We start from the raw sequence: 18,869 nt of genomic DNA on the forward strand, positions 1-18,869 counted from the left end.
TTATGGAGGCTACCAAAAACAGAGCAGGAAGTGGGGCAATCATTACTACAGTGCAGACATTAAGCTCTAAGACCCTGAAAGCATCTCCAGACAGGAGAGAATCTTCTTGTCCTCAGTGACATAAGTCTTAGGACACAGGTCTGAGGGAATGAGGCCGTAAACTTGTATCAATGTCTTATTGAATGTCAACTTCCTCTTCCTCCAACACCTGACCCAACGGATGGGAGGAGAAGGGGATCCCAAAGAGGGAGAAAAACCAGTCACTAGTCCTTCTAAAATCTCATCTGAGTCTACCATGATGGAAAGGACAAGATCATCCTGACCCCTCTGTCCTTTCAAGTATCTCTTTCCAGAGAGGGAGACAGCAAAATGGGGTTGCCATCATCACAAGAGCACTCATGGGGGGTAATGAGACTAGCCCTATTAACTGTCCTCCTAGGTAAATATGATGGCTGATCCCTTCTAGACCATCTAGGAGGTGTGTGGCAGCACTACTCCTTTCTACTGGACAAGGCCTAAGGTAACAGTGCGGGAAGAAAGAATCACATTCTGGTAAGAGGGGTGGGGCCTAAAATGGGAACACAAGGAAAGGGATGTTATCAATCTGATCCCCCTCATTATTTGGGTGAGTACAACTGACTCCCTATCCCCATAGGGATTAAATAGTAACACAGAAACAGATGGACACTGATCTCATCACTCTTCCTAAGCAAAGCACAAAAAACATTCAAACGTAACAAAATACTGAAAATAAATAAAAAAAGGACTGAGGAATACAAGACATTTAGAGATGAAAATGAAGATAACATCTGATGAGCAATACAGCAAGGAAAAAAGAGGATGGTATTTTGTATGCTGGCTGTACTAAGGAGTCAGACTGCGATCATATTCTTTTCAGTTCTTGGACTGGGGACCAGGTGTCTCCAAAAAGGACAGCAGTGCTTGTAGTATATAACTATTATTAAAGTGTGGATGAAGACAATTCCATGCTCAAAGAAAAGTCATCATTCCTGTGTACATATCAACAGCAACAGCAAAGAGCATTACTCAAAATCTGTAAGCAACAGGTTTAGTAATTTACTTTATTTTCAGTGACAGTCACAGTTACTGATGTTCTGAGTAGCAGTGTAATCAAATCAACAAAGAAACAAAAAAACAAAGAACTGCAACTTGACAATGTAACATCTGAATTCATGTTATAAATAAGCATGTTAAAGCAAGGTTACCTTGTACTATTAATTCCATTATGTTGATTTTTCCTCAATACATTTTTCACTCTTTGTTGGTCAACACTCAAATACCAATTTAACTAGGTAATTGCTCATTACTTTAACATTGAATTTCAAGAAGTTCATACCTGAGGTAGAAGACTGCTTGTGTGCTTTCTTTAATAACGAACATGTTCTTCCTGTTAATCACACAAAATTTGTTCAACACCGATCTCAGAGCTTGAAGTCCTGCAAATTATTTCAAATATAATTTAATATTACTTGTAAGAAGGCAACAGTGCATATATTCTAAATTCACCTTCTTAAACTTATATGGAACAAGACTATCACAGTCCATCACCATTTTGGAGGACAGTGTAGCTCAGAAGGGAGAGCACCAGATGCATAATCTTCATCATGTTCAATACCCACTTAGGACAGCTCCTTCAGTGTGTCCATGGTAAAGACAATTAGTTCCCATCTCACTGGCATTATATTACCAATAATGTATTCAAAGTGATGCTAAAACCAACAACAAAAAAACATAATTGGTTTTTATAAGGATTGTCAATCAGAGCAATGGTTACAGAGATACGTAACAGACATATTTGGTAAAGCCTAGTTGCCTGAATACAGACCTCCATACTGGATATGAGTTAACAATTTCTGTAGTTGTAATTTTACTCATACCAAATGTATGAACATTTCTTAAAATTGATGTCAGTACTTTCTACTTTCAATAAGGCAGTGCAAGATGGCCAAATAGCTGGCAAAAAATGAAGAATTCTGAGGGAACATTTTTTTCAATACCAAAAACAAATTTTGGATGAGCAACCAGTATTGTTTCATGCGCTGACCCTGGGAACTTAGATATCCCAATGTGCAATCTTTATTATATTCGCTTTTTTTTTGCAGATAAATTGTGATGAGTGTTATCTGTCTATAATGTCTTTGCATACATTCATGTATCGGTCAATCCATTTGTCACTCCAGCTGTCAGTCTGGTTGTCGGTCCACCCATCTCATACTTGTTTTTCTTGTAACCTAAACTACATTTACCCAAATGAGGTCATGTGATCATATTTGATATGATGTTTCACAAGGATGAGTAGAAAACAACATTTTCATTCCTGGATGCAGCCCCTGGGGGAACAGGTGGTTGGGATCTGTTCACATTTTCATAGATGATATGGACTCTCCTTGTAAACTTAAATCCATCACTCCAACTGAGGTTTGTGTTACCATATTTAGCATAATGTTTCACAAGTATAAGATGACAACATTTGTTAATCTAGCATGCAGCCTCTGGAGAATAAGTGGATTGGATCAATTGTCATATTTTCAGATGTGATATGGATTCTGAACTAGACAGAACTCCACCTACATTAACTATGGTAAGGATGATCATACTTTGCATGATGTTTGACTAGGCTCAGTCAAAAACAAAGGTTTCTGATCTGGATGCAGCCTTTTTAATGACGGTGGGTGGCTATGGTACTGGGTAAATGAAAGCAGACAAATATTTATTCAAATTGGATATTTGTGATGGCTTCCATCTTTAGCTGAAAATGCCAAACAATGAGTATGCTCATCAAGAATTAAAGACTATAAACATTAGTTTTGCTCACAAATTATCTGTATTATTTATTTTCTACTCATCACTGCCAGTATTTTTTACCTAGCTATGGCCTAATCAACTGGTTTATGTTATATAAATTATTTTTATATAAATAAATATTTATTCTATGCAACAGTATCATACTGATGCTAAAGTACTTTTCTTCCTATATGTGCCCATTTGGAAAACTCTTCTTCAAAATTATATCCCATGAGATGCCGATTTTCTAGAATTTCCTCAGCATAATTTGGAATAAAGAATTTTCACTACAAGCAGTTTTAACAGTTCAGAAAAAAGTCTGGAGAGGTTGACATCACTCTGCTAGTCTTATTTCAATATCAAAGCAAGCGTAAAATGTTTACAGAAGATTTATCCTGCAAGTCAAAACTATATTCTCTCTTCTAATTATTTAAAACACTTCCAAGAATAGTTACTCTTACCTCTGGATACACCAGTTCTACCTTGGCCAGTCTTCAGCCTTGGGTGGAGGGTAAAGCAGATCTTGAAAACACAATCACAGTCAAAATGTCCAGGACCCAAATTCATTGCAGCTGCGAGATATTTTCTCTCAAACAGGTCATCATCATCAGCCTCAGAACCTACAACACAATGGTTCACAGAACACCATGCTTCACTCAACATAAATTACTTTCAAAAACTAGAACACAAACCTACAATGAATTCACTTTAATGCTCAGAGTAACAGTTTGTCTGGATTGTATGGCTGCTAGAAACTAATCATTTTAATACACAATATATAACTTCTTTGCCATGAATGCCATGAGATAAATACACTGAAATAAACATGTAATGACATGTTTTTGTTCATGTCAAACTATGAAAACTGTTGCCCATGAAACTGAATTAATGGGAGATGCTGATGCCAGCACAGCCACAAAAAATTATATCAATGTGTTGTGATCACAAAGGCACGATATTCAACAAAGCACATATCCACAAAAAATGGTGAAAAGATTATTAATGACACTTTGAAAAAGTGGGAGTAGGCATAATTTTGTCCACATATAAAGTCAAAGTCCATTAACATTCTTCATTACAAATAGACATTTCTGATAGACAAGAAAATGTACAGAGCTGGAGTTCATCAATTTATGAATACAATAAAACTGGTTATCCAGACCTTGAAGGCAAAGGTGACATAAATTACATACAGATTGAGTGAAATCAAATGAAATAATATGCATCTTAAACAGCACTACTACTATTTCTTCACAAGGATTCTTTTAAGGCCATCTTGTATGGGGTTAAAACAAGAAATGTACTTTGAAACATCTCAGTAACATTGATCTTAAAATGCTTGTGAACTTCCTATAAGATATTTTTACAAGACAAATATTGTGATATACAACTGTAGAGAGAAAGAGATACAGTTTTTATACTGTTATTATGTATCTTTCTGTTTAAAAATCCTCCAATTTTACCAATAAATTTTCATGGTCCCCATTACAAGTCCCTGTAATGGGTTACCTGTAATATTTTCAATGGCCACAAGTTCAAATCCCTGTATGGGGTTCTCTGCAATATTTTCACTGGCCCCCATTTCAAGTTCCTGTATGAGGTTACCTTTAATATTTTCACTTTCCACAACTTTCAAGTCCCTGTATGGGGTTACCTATAATGTGTTCACTGGCTACAAGTTTAAGTCCTGTATGGGATTATCTATCACACGTTCACTGCCACAACTTCAAGTCATGGGGTTACCTATAATATTTTTCCTGCCACAACTTCAAGTCCCTGTATGGGGGATGATGGTGGGGTGGCTTAATAATAATGGATTTAAAAAAAGAAATGTTTAAGATGATTAGCAGCATGGGTAATTAAGGATAAATTGAATAAACTGTGGTTCTAAAGAACATCCCAATTGTATGGCTGTTGAGAAAAGCAACAAACCAGTAATAAGATTCAGAATTAAATGTAGTGTATATTATGATGGCATGCTTCACCCACAAAAGCCCCAACTAGTGGAATGCCCCACCCATCATGGCCTCACCTAATGGCATGCCCCATCTATTATGGCCCCACCTAGTGCCATGCCCTATCATGGCCCCACTTGGTCGCATGCTCCACTCATCATGGCCCCAACTATAGGTATGCCCCACCTATCATGACCCCAACTAGTGGCATGTCCTACCTATCATGACCTCACCTAATGGCATGCTCCACATATATACGTTTGGGGAAAGATTGTCTCAAGTAGAATAAATTCAAGAAAACCTCATTCAATCAAGAAAACCTTGTGAAAATAACCACAATGATTGACGTAGCTTCAAAGAAAAAGTACAAAAAGATGTTCTTTACTGGATATATATGCCATCTTGAAAACAAGACATCTAGCATAATTAAGTTTATTTTTATTTCTTATTGAATTTGGATATACAAATGAACAGTCTTACTGCTGCTGAGATTGATGTTTTTCTTTATGTGTGTGTCTAGATTCCAGGTCACTTCCTCATCTGCTTCTGGCACCAATAGCATGTGACAGTTTCTGTTCTCATACAGGTCATTCAACAGCAGGATCTGGAGATATGAGGTAAAAAAAACAGTGTTCCCTCCTTATAATGCTATTCAAAAGAGCAATAAAAGTAACAACATTGTAAATGAAGAAGCCTTAAACCAAAGGGTGTTCCAGCAAGGCTGTGTTCAGATAGCATACTGAAACACAAAAGCTGAGTATTTATCAATATGAAATCACAATATAATTGGTTCTGAAAAGCCCAGAAATGAATTAAAGTTAAAGAAATTAAAAAGCAATAATAAAAGAACAAGAGACCCTAGAACAGACTGATGCTCTGCTGGGCACAAAAAAATTACAGAAATTCAACATTTCTTCCTTTTAACTGTCAAAGGTTGAAACCATTTCTAATATTCTTCAGTAATAACAAGATTTTCAAATTAGCTAATGTGGTATACATTCCAGATGCTAGCTTGACAACATTTTCATTTAGGATAAAGTAGACGTCATTAGAAGTGTTTCTGGTGAAAACCCATGATATAACAATCATCCATTCAAGAGAGTAATGACAATAAGATTTTTAAGACAGTTGTCATGACAGCCATATTGATGTATGACTCGCACCATTTTCATTGAAGACCAACTGGGCATCATAGGAAGACTTTGGTGCAAACACCACATAAATATGACTTTGTGATGTTCTTTACTGGATATATAGCAAGATTTTAAGATGGCTGCCACATTGGATGTTAGACTGACATTTTATTTAAAACCAGCTAGACATCATAAGAAGTCTTTCAGTGAAAACCCCATGTCGATACATTCATCTATTCAGGAGGGGTTTCAAGAAAAAGATTTCAAAGGTGGCTGCCATGGGGCACATATTGGACATCAGCTGGAACTAGGCCATATTGGACATCAAATCAGCATTATTTTTGTTAAGCGACAAGAAGACATCATAAGAAGTATTTTATTAAAACCCCATCTGGATATGACCATTCATTCAGGAGGAGTAGCAATAACAGTATTTTCAAGATGTTGACTATTGTTGCCTTACTGGACATCAGACTGGTACCATTTTCATTAGAAGAACTGGTTATATACATGAATTATGAATTAAATCCTATATCTAACAGAAAGGAAAGTGATTATACCTGGATTCACAATGAAATTCAATCTGAGATACAAGTCTTGAGTCATCTAATTCATTCCAACCTACAAGCCAGGGCTAATGTAATTTATTCCAACACACAAGTCAAGAATAATGGAATTTTTTCCAGTGCACAAGCCATTATCAATGGTATTTATTTCAATATAGAAGCCAGGGTTACTGTAATTCAATCCAACAAAAAAGTTAGGGCTACTGTAATTATTCCAAAACACAAGCCCAGGTTACTGTAATTCATTCTGATGTACAACCAGAGGATCAAAGTCTTACAATTTGATCCTCCAATTACAAACAATCAAGTAAATAATCCAAGAAGTCTATGTGAATGGGAATTAAGTCTTTGTCACTTTTTGAAAGGCTAACAGCTTTTTATACATAAGATTTTTTAAACAAGCTTACAGAAATATAGTAGCATATTTTTCCAACTTTCTGCTTGCAATAAGAATACAGGTACATATATGAGAAATTTATGACATCATGACATCAATTAAGGACCAAATATCAAAAGGAAATTCACATGACATTGTATTAAGGACCAAACATCAAAAGGAAGTTCACTTGACAATCAATTAAGGACCAAATAATTAACGACCAAATATCAAAAGAAAATTCACTTGACAATCAATTAAGGACCATATATCAAAAGGAAATTCGCTTGACAATCAATTAAAGGAGACCAGAAACACAAATTTTTCTTTTATGTATGTAATTCTCTACAAATTTTAATTGGACTGTGATGTTTATAAATGAAATATCGTAGGCAGGTAGTGATTATATTGCGTGGAAGATACCATGATTCCGTAAATTGGCGAGTTTTTCCGAGCTTTGATGAGACGACAGATCCAGTGGTCCCGTAACGCAATACTAGCCAGTCCTCAAATACAAACATATATATGGCGAGCGAGACAGACAGAAGGAGACCAGATTTGGGTTGAATATGCTTCCATATTTGGGTTGAATATGCTTCCAAGTTATGCTCATAACTGTATCTGTTGAATTGTGTGTTAACAATGTGTTTAAGGCCTGGCAGCAAAAAGTACAACAGTAAGAAGGTGCTCATATTTCATATTTTGGAATTTAAAAAATGCAATGTAATTTTTAAATAAATACTTATACATCGTGTGATGTGCAAAAATGTGATAAGGATTAAGTGATGGTGCCCAATGTAAAAATTTAAAATTTAACACAATGCAATAAATTCATTTATGAAGGATGAGGTTCAATCGTATTATATGTAAATGACATATTCATTACCTACCCCCAACACATACACACACACACACCACCACTGAAGGTATGACATCTTGAACATATACATCAAACACTGAAACGCTGAGAGATAATATTAAATTCTGGGCGAAGAGACTAGAACAGGGACAGACTTGTGTGTGAAACAATATCCATTACCTTGGAGGTGTAAAAGGCATTGAGAACGGTTTTCATCGGTCGAAACTTAAGCATTAGTTTTTCACACACAAAAAAAAAAACACAAATAATTCTGCTAAGCAGAAATCATAAGTAATTAATTTAAACATTAAGAAGCTTCCTTCTTTTGATTCAATCACAGTGTATTTTACATGCAGGCTACATATAGCATATTGACAAACCTGATAGTATATACATATCTGGTATAAATAGTTTATGTACTGTATTGGTCAGTGCTGAAAGAAATTTTTTCGGCCCTGGCCCAGGGCTGGTGAGGTAAATAAACTCACTAGCCCTGACTGAAATTCCACAAGCCCGGACAGTTCATACCTGTCAACTCTCAAGTCGGGAGAAAAACCTCCTGATTTTGGGGGTATTTCCACACCTACCTCCCGAAATAATATCAGAGTTTTTATCTTCAGTAAATAGAATGTTAAGATTAAACATTATTCATGTAAATTTCAGATTTTTTAAAACACTACAACAGAATGGTAGTAATATAAGCATTAAAGAAACAAAATTGTCACCAATTAGCTTAAATCCTATGAATGATCACTGTGAATGTTGCCTACTTTTCTCTGCAAACAAAATAAATCTCCATTTCCACCAAAGAAACTCGGCCAGTTAACACCCGATATTCCTCTACTGTATATGTAAAGTTTTATTACCATGATTAAAATAAAAGAAGGAATAAAAGAAAAATATGCCACACAGTATATGTGCCCCCAAAGAACTATTTCAGAATAAATATTTTATTCAGTAAACAGTGTTACACGCCTTAAGACTTAAACCTAAGGAAATAAGGTGGGATTTAAATGTGGGAAAAACAGATTTTAACTGTTAAAATGAAGTCCTAGGCATCATAAGCTACAACAAAATAGGGCATCGTTTATTTGCCAATCAATGCTGATGTTTACATATACACATTGTAGAACATGGTTTCTTTGAAGCATGTCTGAAGGGCAGTCCTTTTCACAAGATAAATTAATTGATAATGATTAACTGTTAATTAGTAACACTGGCCTTATGCTTGAGTACTCAATTCTAACCTTTAACTATTATGCAGTTCAGCCATAGCTGACCAGAATAAGATACAAGGGTCTTTTGGGGGATAGGGGATAATAAGGCATATCCCAGGGAGAAATGGAGAGTCCCATGGGCGCTCACACATTGGGGCAAGGGGTGGGGTCAATAGTAGCCTCCCCCCAATTTCTATTTTCAGCCAGTTAAATTGAAACTTTGATTTTATAACTGACCTCTTTTCTTTTAGTTGCTGCTATTTAAACATCCCAAGAGATAGTTTTATATCAGTTCCTATCATTACCGATTACCGTTTATACATACTACATGTAACAGGCATAGACTAAAAATTTTTGGTTTTTTAATTTTTAATTATTTTTTAAGATTACTGAAAAATTATGTTATCTCGAAACATGACTGTGTCAGGGGTTTAGAATCTTATTTTTAGCAAAGCTTCTATTTGATTAAAGTCAGATCTAAATTTCACCTAGGACAGAGGTGATTTGATTTTGATTGTACCATGTTAAGGTATGTATGTCAACATCTTGAAAATACATTTACTCATTTCATCCCCGCGATCAAAGTTTCCTCAGGAAAACAATTTTTTTGGACAAATCCGACGGGCACCTAATTTTGAATACAGGATGGGTCCGAACTAAAATTAGAGGGGCCCCAGGTGTTGGGCTATCACATTTTTAGCACTGCTGGTGTAGATAAAAGATCTGTGAATTGACTGTTGCATTTTGTGGTCACTTACTCAGTTTTCTGCCTATTTTCGTAACTCACACGTTTAACACTTTTCCCAGGATTTAAAATATCCAACAGTATGTCTGGAACAGTGACAACTTTTAGTCTAGGGCCTAGCATTTGCGTATCTTAGAGCTGTCATTTTTTTCAGGATCGTTCTCGTAACATTCCTTTAGAAATGTAAAGATCACAGAGTGATTTATGGTGGTGCTTTGAAATCGACTCGCTTGTAATAACGTATCCATACTTTCTTTATGCCTTTATCTTTGGAAAAGAAAAAAAAATGTTGTCCACAGGCTTTTCTTAATGTGCTATTACACCCGTAAGCAATGCGAAACGGCATTGTCTTTTACTCTGGCAACTCCCAGTTGGGATGCTGGAGTCGCTACTATGATGTCACACCCCGAAAGTAACCAAATAGGCGCGGAAATTTTGCATACGAGGTCACAGAAATTCAGCTCCTAGAAGATATGCCAATATTTAAATATTGGCATTACGGTCACAGATGATACTTCATAATCAGGTTTTCTTCTATAGTGCTTTTATTGTTATTCTTTATTTCCATTGGTTTCTGGTCTCCTTTAAGGACCAAATATCAAAAGGAAATTCACCTGACAATCAATTAAGGACCAAATATCTAAAGGAAATTCACTTGACAATCAATTAAGGACCAAATATCAAAAGAAAAATCGCTTGACAATCAATCATATTATCAACATTATTATATCCTAAAATGTAGTACTAAAAGTCTAATATAATAGACACAAATTTTGCAAGATTTTTATTACCAAATTACATTATCACCTCAAGAAATGCCATTGATCTGTATTTTGATATCTTCCTCTTTTTTGTACATACATGTTATAATCTCCTGTCTTTTTGTCCAATGTAAATCTATTTTTCAAAAAGCTGCCAATTTTTAAGAAAAGCAATAAATGAGATTTTTTTTCTCTTTAAGCAGAACTTGGTAAAACCCCACTCCTCTATGACTTTATATAATTTACAACAATATGATGAACTAGCCTACCTGGTTGACCTTCTGACATATGCTTTCAATCTTTGCCTTGACCTGACACAAGAGCTCCCTCTGCTTTAAAATTTCTTCACTGTTTCCTCTTCCAGACTCCCTGTAAAAAGTAATATGGAAAAAAGTAATTTTTTCATAACTGAAAAAATTACATTACAAATTTATTTTTGTTTTGGTAGTGGTGGTGGGGAGGGATCATTAAAAAGCTTATTGTATCTACTCTTAGTAGGAGTATAGATTGTTATGACTATTATGGTTTTGAAAAGAAGTCATCTTAAGTTTTCTCCATTTTTCACAATGGTATCCATGTTGAATTACAGAATAAAATGCAACTGAACAAATCTGAGACATTTTGATGCCCGAAATCTACCTGCCAAATTACATGCAAACTGACCAAGCAGTTCAAGCAAGTAAATGAATAATGCATGACCGATGATGCACAATGCATGACCACCATACATAAGCTCACTGGCCTCATAGTCATGTGAGCTAATGATACACTGTATACTAACAACCACTAGACTACATTGGCTTATATCTTTGAAACATCTGAGCAAAAGACTAAAGTTAATGCTGAGAAATGCAAAATCATACTTGAAGTACTTAATGTAAGTTACAATTTAACATATTAATATAGGGACAAAAGGAACAAAATCCTGACAGTTGTAGGATTTAACATAGCCTGAAAATGGTCGTCTTCACATAAATACAAATATGACAACCAAAATTAATTTGTCTACCTCTAATGCTTTGCTTAATCATGCTGGCAAGGTTTTTCTCACAAAAGTAAAAAAAGTTTACAAATATGCAAAAGAACTGAAGAAAGAAAGCACATAGATAAACAGGTTAAACATGCAAGTCACAGAATGAATTGTCTTCATTGGGCTTAGGAAATATAAGCAATTGAAAATACTTCACTGTGACACTGCTAAAAAAAGTCAAAAGGGCAAGAAAGCATGTTGAAGAATAAATGGTCTTGGATTCATAATGATCAAACTAAGATGAAAATCTATAAAAGAGTTTAGCAAATGTTAGGAAATGAAAAAACTCAAACAAAAACTTTCATGCAAATTTTCTATGACTGGGACCATGACCCAATGGTAAAAGGAAAAGGTTTAGGAAATATCAGCAAACTGAATAAAACATTTCATCAAACCTGAATGAAAGTTTTCTATGACTGAGATCTTGACCACAAGGTAAAAGAGGGAAACAAGCATATTTAAGAAATATATACCAATGAAAAACCTTAACTAAAACCTTAAGAAAATCTTGATTTTGCCAAAGCTGCCATCAGCATAAAAGTGACTGCTCTATCAGACTTCCCACAAATGTGAGCTTGACAAATATTTCTTAAAAAAAAAACCTGAAAATCTAATCCGGTCATATATATATATATATGCATAAAAATTGCTATCCAAATTTCATTTTTCTACATAAAGTGGTCTTTCCTCAGTCTTGCTGACAAGCTTCTTGATATGATTAGACCATTGTGGGATAGATAAATAGACAGGCACTAAATGAAGATGCCCCCTGTAAACAGACCATTTTATGGACGGGATGGATGAATAGACAGGCACCAAATGAAGATACCCCCTGTAAACAGACCATTTTATGGACGGGATGGATGAATAGACAGGCACCAAATGAAGATGCCCCCTGTAAACAGACCATTTTATGGACAGGATGGATGAATAGATAGGCACCAAATGAAGATGCCCCCTGTAAACAGACCATTTTATGGACGGGATGGATGAATAGACAGGCACCAAATGAAGATGCCCCCTGTAAACAGACCATTTTATGGACAGGATGGATGAATAGATAAGCACCAAATGAAGATGCCCCCTGTAAACAGACCATTTTATGGACGGGATGGATGAATAGACAGGCACCAAATGAAGATGCCCCCTGTAAACAGGCCATTTTATGGACGGGATGGATGAATAGATAAGCACCAAATGAAGATGCCCCCTGTAAACAGACCATTTTATGGACGGGATGGATGAATAGACAGGCACCAAATGAAGACGCCCCCTGTAAACAGACCATTTTATGGACGGGATGGATGAATAGACAAGCACCAAATGAAGATGCCCCCTGGAAACAGACCATTTTATGGATGGGATGGATGAATAGACAGGCACTAAATGAAGATGCCCCCTGGAAACAGACCATTATATGGATGGGATGGATGAATAGACAGGCACCAAATGAAGATGCCCACTCTAAAAAGACCATTGTATGGATTGGATGGATGAATAGACAGGCACCAAATGAAGATGCCCCCTCTAAACAGACCATTATATGGATGGGATGGATGAAAAGACAGGCACCAAATGAAGATGCCCCCTGTAAAGAGACCATTATATGGGTGGGATGGATGAAAAGACAGGCAACAAATGAAGATGCCCCCCTGTAAACAGTGGAGGCAAACAAATTTTTTAATTTTGAGATTCAACTTGAGTTTTATTCTCAGAAAGTTTTAATAAATACTGGGCTATACCTCCTCTGGTAGAATATATCCACTGCCTTGGGACCAACCAGCATCACCAACCAGAAATTGGGCAGCTTCCAAAACATGGCACTACTGTCACTGACTGAGGTCCCACTATCATCAATCTCACTCATGTCACCGTCATAGGCTAGAAATCACCGCAAATAAAAATATCAGACCCACGATTTGCAGATTTTCAAAAAACTATTTATGTGTAGGAAAGTTTAATAAGGACTCAGTATATGCAGATTAATTGTTTTGAAAATTTATAATTGACAGCAATTACAGAGAAAGTGAAATAATAAAAAAATTAAACAAAACAAAAAAAAATAAAAATAAAATAAAATATAAAAAAATAAAATAAAATAAAATAAAATAAAATAAAAGAAAAATAATCTGCAAAACTGTAATTTATTGAAGAACTCAGTCTGGGATCAACATCATACATGAATAAACTATGCGGCATTTTCAACCAGCAGACAATTTCAAGCTTCAGTGGTCATTCCAGTTGTCAGCTATTTTTAATAAATCAATTCAAGTTTAAAAATTTTTAAGTCATAAAGAAGCAAAACGAGCAATATTGCTGCTTTGGTGGGTATGATTTTGGTTTGTAACCATGCATAATTAACTGGTGACTCTTAATTTATAAAAACTCACCATCTTCGGTAAAGCTTCCCCTGGAAGACTGCCAAGATGGTGTTGGTGGAATGGTAGAGTTCCTGTTACTGCGGGGTGTTCCTTGACTAGAAGGTGCTGAAAAGTGTCGCAGTCTGCCAAGAGGCGTGAGTGCTGGTACTGCAGTCTTTGCTGGTGACTGTGACAATATTTCCTCCTGTTTGGGACTGGGAACAACTTCACATGTCCTAACTGACTTAAATCCTGCAAAACTGGAGCATCTCTTGAGGATACCACTGGTCTTATCAACTTCATCATGTGAATCAAATTGGTCCTCCTCATCGAGCTCTCTTTCCTTCGACTGAAGAAATTCTTCTGATTCTGTGTAGTCCTCAGCTTGACCATCCTGGTTGGTCAATACAGTGGGCATGTCTGGTATATGGGCCTCTAATGACTGTTGCTCAGTCTCCACATATTGGAGATTCAAGGATTTGGGTTTCTGGACAATACCATGTCCTCCCACAACTGACAAGGACATTAGCTTAGCAGGATCAGAACTTCTCCTTTCACTTGAATCCATTCCAAAGGGTATGGCTTTTTCATCAAAGGTCTTGCAAGTACCATCTTTCTCATCATCTTCCTCATTTTGGTCTCCTTGTCTAATACCATCACCAGCAGCCGCTTCTCCAGACAAGTGTTTACATCTCAAAACCATTTTTCCATCTTTATATTCTGGTGGAACTTCACCTCTTTTATCTACAGTGGCAGTTGTGCCTGTAATAAGAGATTCTGCTTCCAGAGCTTCATCACCCGTGCTAATTGTACTATCTGCTTCCTTGTTGTGAATTGTCTGTGATAAACTGTATCCACTCTTCCTGTCAGCTGCATCATGAACCAGATTCTCATCATTTATTTCTGTGCCAGCTCCTGACTCAGTAATCATAGCATACTGCAATTCCTTCTGAACCTGTTTTGATTGGCTGACTGGAGAGTCCATCTGCTTTGAATGGTTTAGGGCAAGGGGGGATGTAATTGCACCAGACAGTTTGGATTGGTTTGAAATCAATGGAGAAATGACCTTGAGAGGTTTTACAGTGTCCATTGTTTCCAATGGTTCTGACTTGGACCCTGATGAGTCGAGTTTCTCCCTTGACATTCCACCCTCCCATTTAAGTTCATCAAGTGCTGTGCTGAGGGCAACAGCATTCACAAAACTTATGTGAGACCTGTTTTTCACAACATAGTACCAATCATTTTCTCTGACAAGACGATATAAAGGAAGATTCATCTTCTCAAATTCCTGCAATAATTGTAAACTGACTTAGTGTGAATTGTTTCAATTAAAATTTAGATCATAAAGTCATGCAATCCTACGAAAAAAAAAAAAAATTCTTATAAGTTAGAAGACTGAGCAAAATAATAAAGAAAATTACATTGGAGGTAAATCCAAGCATGCTAGCAATGCAAAAAATGACCTATGTTTATATAGTAATGAACGCCACTCTTAGATATAGTGACCGTAATCTGATGTTTTGCAAATTTTTTAAACAAGGGAAGATCTGATAGTATGTTCAAAGATATACAGAAGAAAAATAGTCCACTTTTCATTTCAAAATTTTGGTTATCTGAAACAGAACTTATATTTTGCTAATTTTAACCGTCTTGAAATTCATTTTGTAGAATCTGAATAAATTTTGATATGTCATTGTTTTTTAGTAACATGGCAAACAAACTGTGAAACCACTGGGTACAATTATGCTGAATTGTTACACCAATGCCAAACTATGTAGTGACTTTAAAAAACTGACGAAGGTGAGTATCCAACTGACTGCAAAGTACATTTTACCTCTCTGAACTGTGGAAGGCTCTGGTCCAAGCCAAACACAAACTGTAGCTGTACAGTATCATGGCTGCAGTTGGCCTTGCCTGCAATGGCTGACTGCTGAATGTGATTGGTCACAAACTGGAGTTCGTCACTGCTGATCAACTGGATGAGCCTCAGGGAGGACACTATTTCATCCTTCAGAAGCCATTCAATCTAGAGAAATATATTTTCTTTTCAATGGCAGAAATAATGAACTGGACACCAAGGAAACTGAGCCTTTACTACCTCTGTGAATCTCAGAAATCTATTTCATTTCATGGTAACAAGAATTTCATAATTTAAAAACAATTAACCTGCAACTGAAACTTAAAAATGCTCCTATTTTATATCAAAATCATAGTTATGTAATGAGCAGATCAGATGGTCCTAATTAAAAAGAAACATATTCTTGTAAAAAAAGAAACAGTTCTGCGATCCATCTAAAGCTAACTCTAAAAAAAAAAAGCAACTTAGGCATGAAATCAGTCAAATGGCTGACATCTGCTTAACTGCCAAAAGAATAAGCAGTTGGCCAAGAAACCTGGGTCAGATGGGAGCTTTTAGCAAAATATATTTTCCCCAGTTGACTGCATATGTTGTGAAAACAAATGCTTCAAGTTCCTGTATATTTAATATCCCCATCTATATTTGATGGCACATAAGCTTCACTTGTCCAAAACTGAAAGGTCTTTATGTCAGAATGATGTCAAATTTGGTAAAATTCTGTTAAACATTTTTGTTAGGTAGGTTTTTTTTTAAATGCTTGACTATATTTAGTAAAAGTACCCATATTTAATGGCAAAGTGACATCACTAGAACAGAATTGAAGGCTAAGAAACTAGAATTTCATCAATTCTGGTTAAATTCTATTAAGCAATGTTTTTCTAAAGTAATCTAAAATTTTCTCTATTATTAGAATCACCAACCATATTTGAGGATGGATTGGTATCCTTTGGATGAATCTGAAAAGCCTTCATGCCAGTATACTTTCCATATAACCTGGTCGGTTCAGTGGCTTTTGAGGAGAAAAAGAATTTTCTTCAAATTATTTTGTGTTTAGTAATAGTGAAAAATTTAGGCCTATTCTCTTCAGAGCAAACCACATTTAAGGCATTACAGTTTTCAATAAGATCAGACATACCTGATGGCAGATTGGCACTGCCTGTACTAAGCTGAAAGCCTTCAAACCTGGGTATGTTCTATTAAGTTTGGTCAAATTCCATTCAGCAATTTATTTAAAGTCTTTTCAGGGTTTTCTATTTGTAGTATGCAGCCACAAATTTAACATCCCTTAATGTCAGAATGTGTTCTGCTAAATTCTGTTGTCATTTTTTGGGAAAGTCATTTAAAGGTTTCTAACTTATGCATCAGAGGCAATATCTGCAGGTAAAATGCATCATTAGCACATATGTTAAGTCCTTCATGTCAAAACATTTTGTAAAACTTGGACAATTTTTTAAAATCACTTTTTAAGAAGTACATTAAAGGTTTTACTACAGCAGCCATAATTGATGGCTGATTGGCACCACTAGAACTTTATGCCAGGCAGCTTACTGTGATATTTTATTTAAACTGTTCACAGTGGTTTTTGAAAAGAAATTTATTGAAGCAAATACTAGTGTTGGATGATGGACAGTAATGGACAAATGCAATGCACAACACCAACCAAAAAGTTATCTTCACTTTACAACCAGGTGAGTTAAAATACTCTTCCGAGCATGCAATACAATGTACAGTACATGCATAAAGTTTAATGGATTGCCAACTCAATCCAGTGGATGTGGACAGAGGACAAGGGATTAAGTGCCCACTATGAGTAGTGGAAGTTCACTTAACCTGGTGGATTTTTCCTGCCACTATTGGAAATCCACTCAATTGAGTGGATGTCCATCATGGATTTTATTGCAGCCATAGTGGGTTTTATGGCATCCCTCGGAGATTCTGTTGTATTCACTCAGTGAGTCAACACAATAAAAACATATGAGAGAAACCCTGTCACCATAAACCTTATCCTGGATGGGGGTCAGTTTCATGCCTTTACCAGTACAAAATATAGAGCAATAACATTTTTTGTGATATTTATCAATTAGTTTGTCACAGTTTCTTTTTCATTTCCATACTATTTCCAAGATCTGCTTTAAAGAAATTACTGAAAGAAGTATTATGAAACTCAAATCTAACACAAATGAACGCCATGCTATTTATATCCAACATGTATGATCAGGAATGCTGGAACATTATGACATACATGTCATAATTCTTTTTAATGTTCATTCTACAACTATAACATGGCATGATGTACACAAATAAAAAAGATAAACGAGTTATGTTATAAAATGGTTTTTGGGTAATTATACCCTTCAACTCTGAAATGACATTGTTCATGAGAGAGTACAACTATTTTTTAAATGCATGAAATTGTGTACACTGTATTTACTGTTGTGCTCTATCAGTAGCCATTCATGTCATGAAGAAAGTGATTTGAATTTTTAAAGTTTCTTTCTATCCTGACTTTTTTTAAACAAGTCTACCTGCATCACCAAGTCAGGACAGTTTGTACATGTACAAGCTATTGTTCAATGTCATGCTTTGATGTTTCAAAATAATTTAACTGTTGAAGGAAAATATCACAACATCACACACTTCAGAACTAAAATGATGTCATTTTGTGAAAAACAAATTTGGACCGAGAAATGCATTTGATGTCAAGTTCTCATAGTACTGTGTACAACTGGTGTTAAGCATTTAACTTAAGTTTAGAAAAAAGTGTAATGACCTAGATGCATGCCCAGACTATGTTCTTTCATTTCTAAAAATTGGAACAAGTCATTTCTTTCAAGCTATATTCCATCTCCTCCATGTCTCTTTGTCTGCCAGTCTACAACCCCTCCCCACTCCTTAATGTAATAAGCAAATAGAGTAGAATCTTAAATGACTTGAATTACAGTTGTTCCTAGCAGCTAGTGGTCAATGTCACGCTTTGATGTTTCAAAATAAACACTGCTGAATGACAAGATTTCCTGATGTCTTGTTGCCATGAAATCAAATGCTTTAAACAAAGAAGACATTAGTGATCATTTTTAAACATGCTGAATTCCAAGTTTGTGTTGTTGTTGTCATGGGTTCAACACCATTTTTCAGCACATGATAGGCTATGTATGGTGGCCAGTATTAATGGTGGAGGAAGAACCCGGGAAAACCCCGGGAAGA

At 35.7% G+C, this 18,869-nt stretch overlaps 1 protein-coding gene across 4 annotated transcripts in view; it reads right to left on the reverse strand.

Moving 5' to 3' along the window:
* Window positions 1-18,869, reverse strand: part of LOC149807091 (KICSTOR complex protein SZT2-like) — a 338,108-nt gene that overhangs the window by 110,553 nt on the left and 208,686 nt on the right. For all 4 annotated transcript variants that reach the window (XM_089961812.1, XM_089961821.1, XM_089961796.1 and 1 more), the window contains 7 exons: window positions 15,642-15,833; window positions 13,838-15,095; window positions 13,190-13,328; window positions 10,687-10,786; window positions 5,241-5,364; window positions 3,267-3,425; window positions 1,358-1,457 (listed from right to left, as the gene is read on the reverse strand). In XM_089961812.1, the coding sequence (XP_089817938.1) occupies window positions 1,358-1,457; window positions 3,267-3,425; window positions 5,241-5,364; window positions 10,687-10,786; window positions 13,190-13,328; window positions 13,838-15,095; window positions 15,642-15,833 (2,072 nt within the window). The remainder of the gene's footprint in view (window positions 1-1,357; window positions 1,458-3,266; window positions 3,426-5,240; window positions 5,365-10,686; window positions 10,787-13,189; window positions 13,329-13,837; window positions 15,096-15,641; window positions 15,834-18,869) is intronic.

The sequence above is a fragment of the Sinohyriopsis cumingii genome, chromosome 1 (assembly GCF_028554795.1).
Source record: "Sinohyriopsis cumingii isolate HCF-2022 chromosome 1, ASM2855479v2, whole genome shotgun sequence".
NCBI lineage: Eukaryota > Metazoa > Mollusca > Bivalvia > Unionida > Unionidae > Sinohyriopsis > Sinohyriopsis cumingii.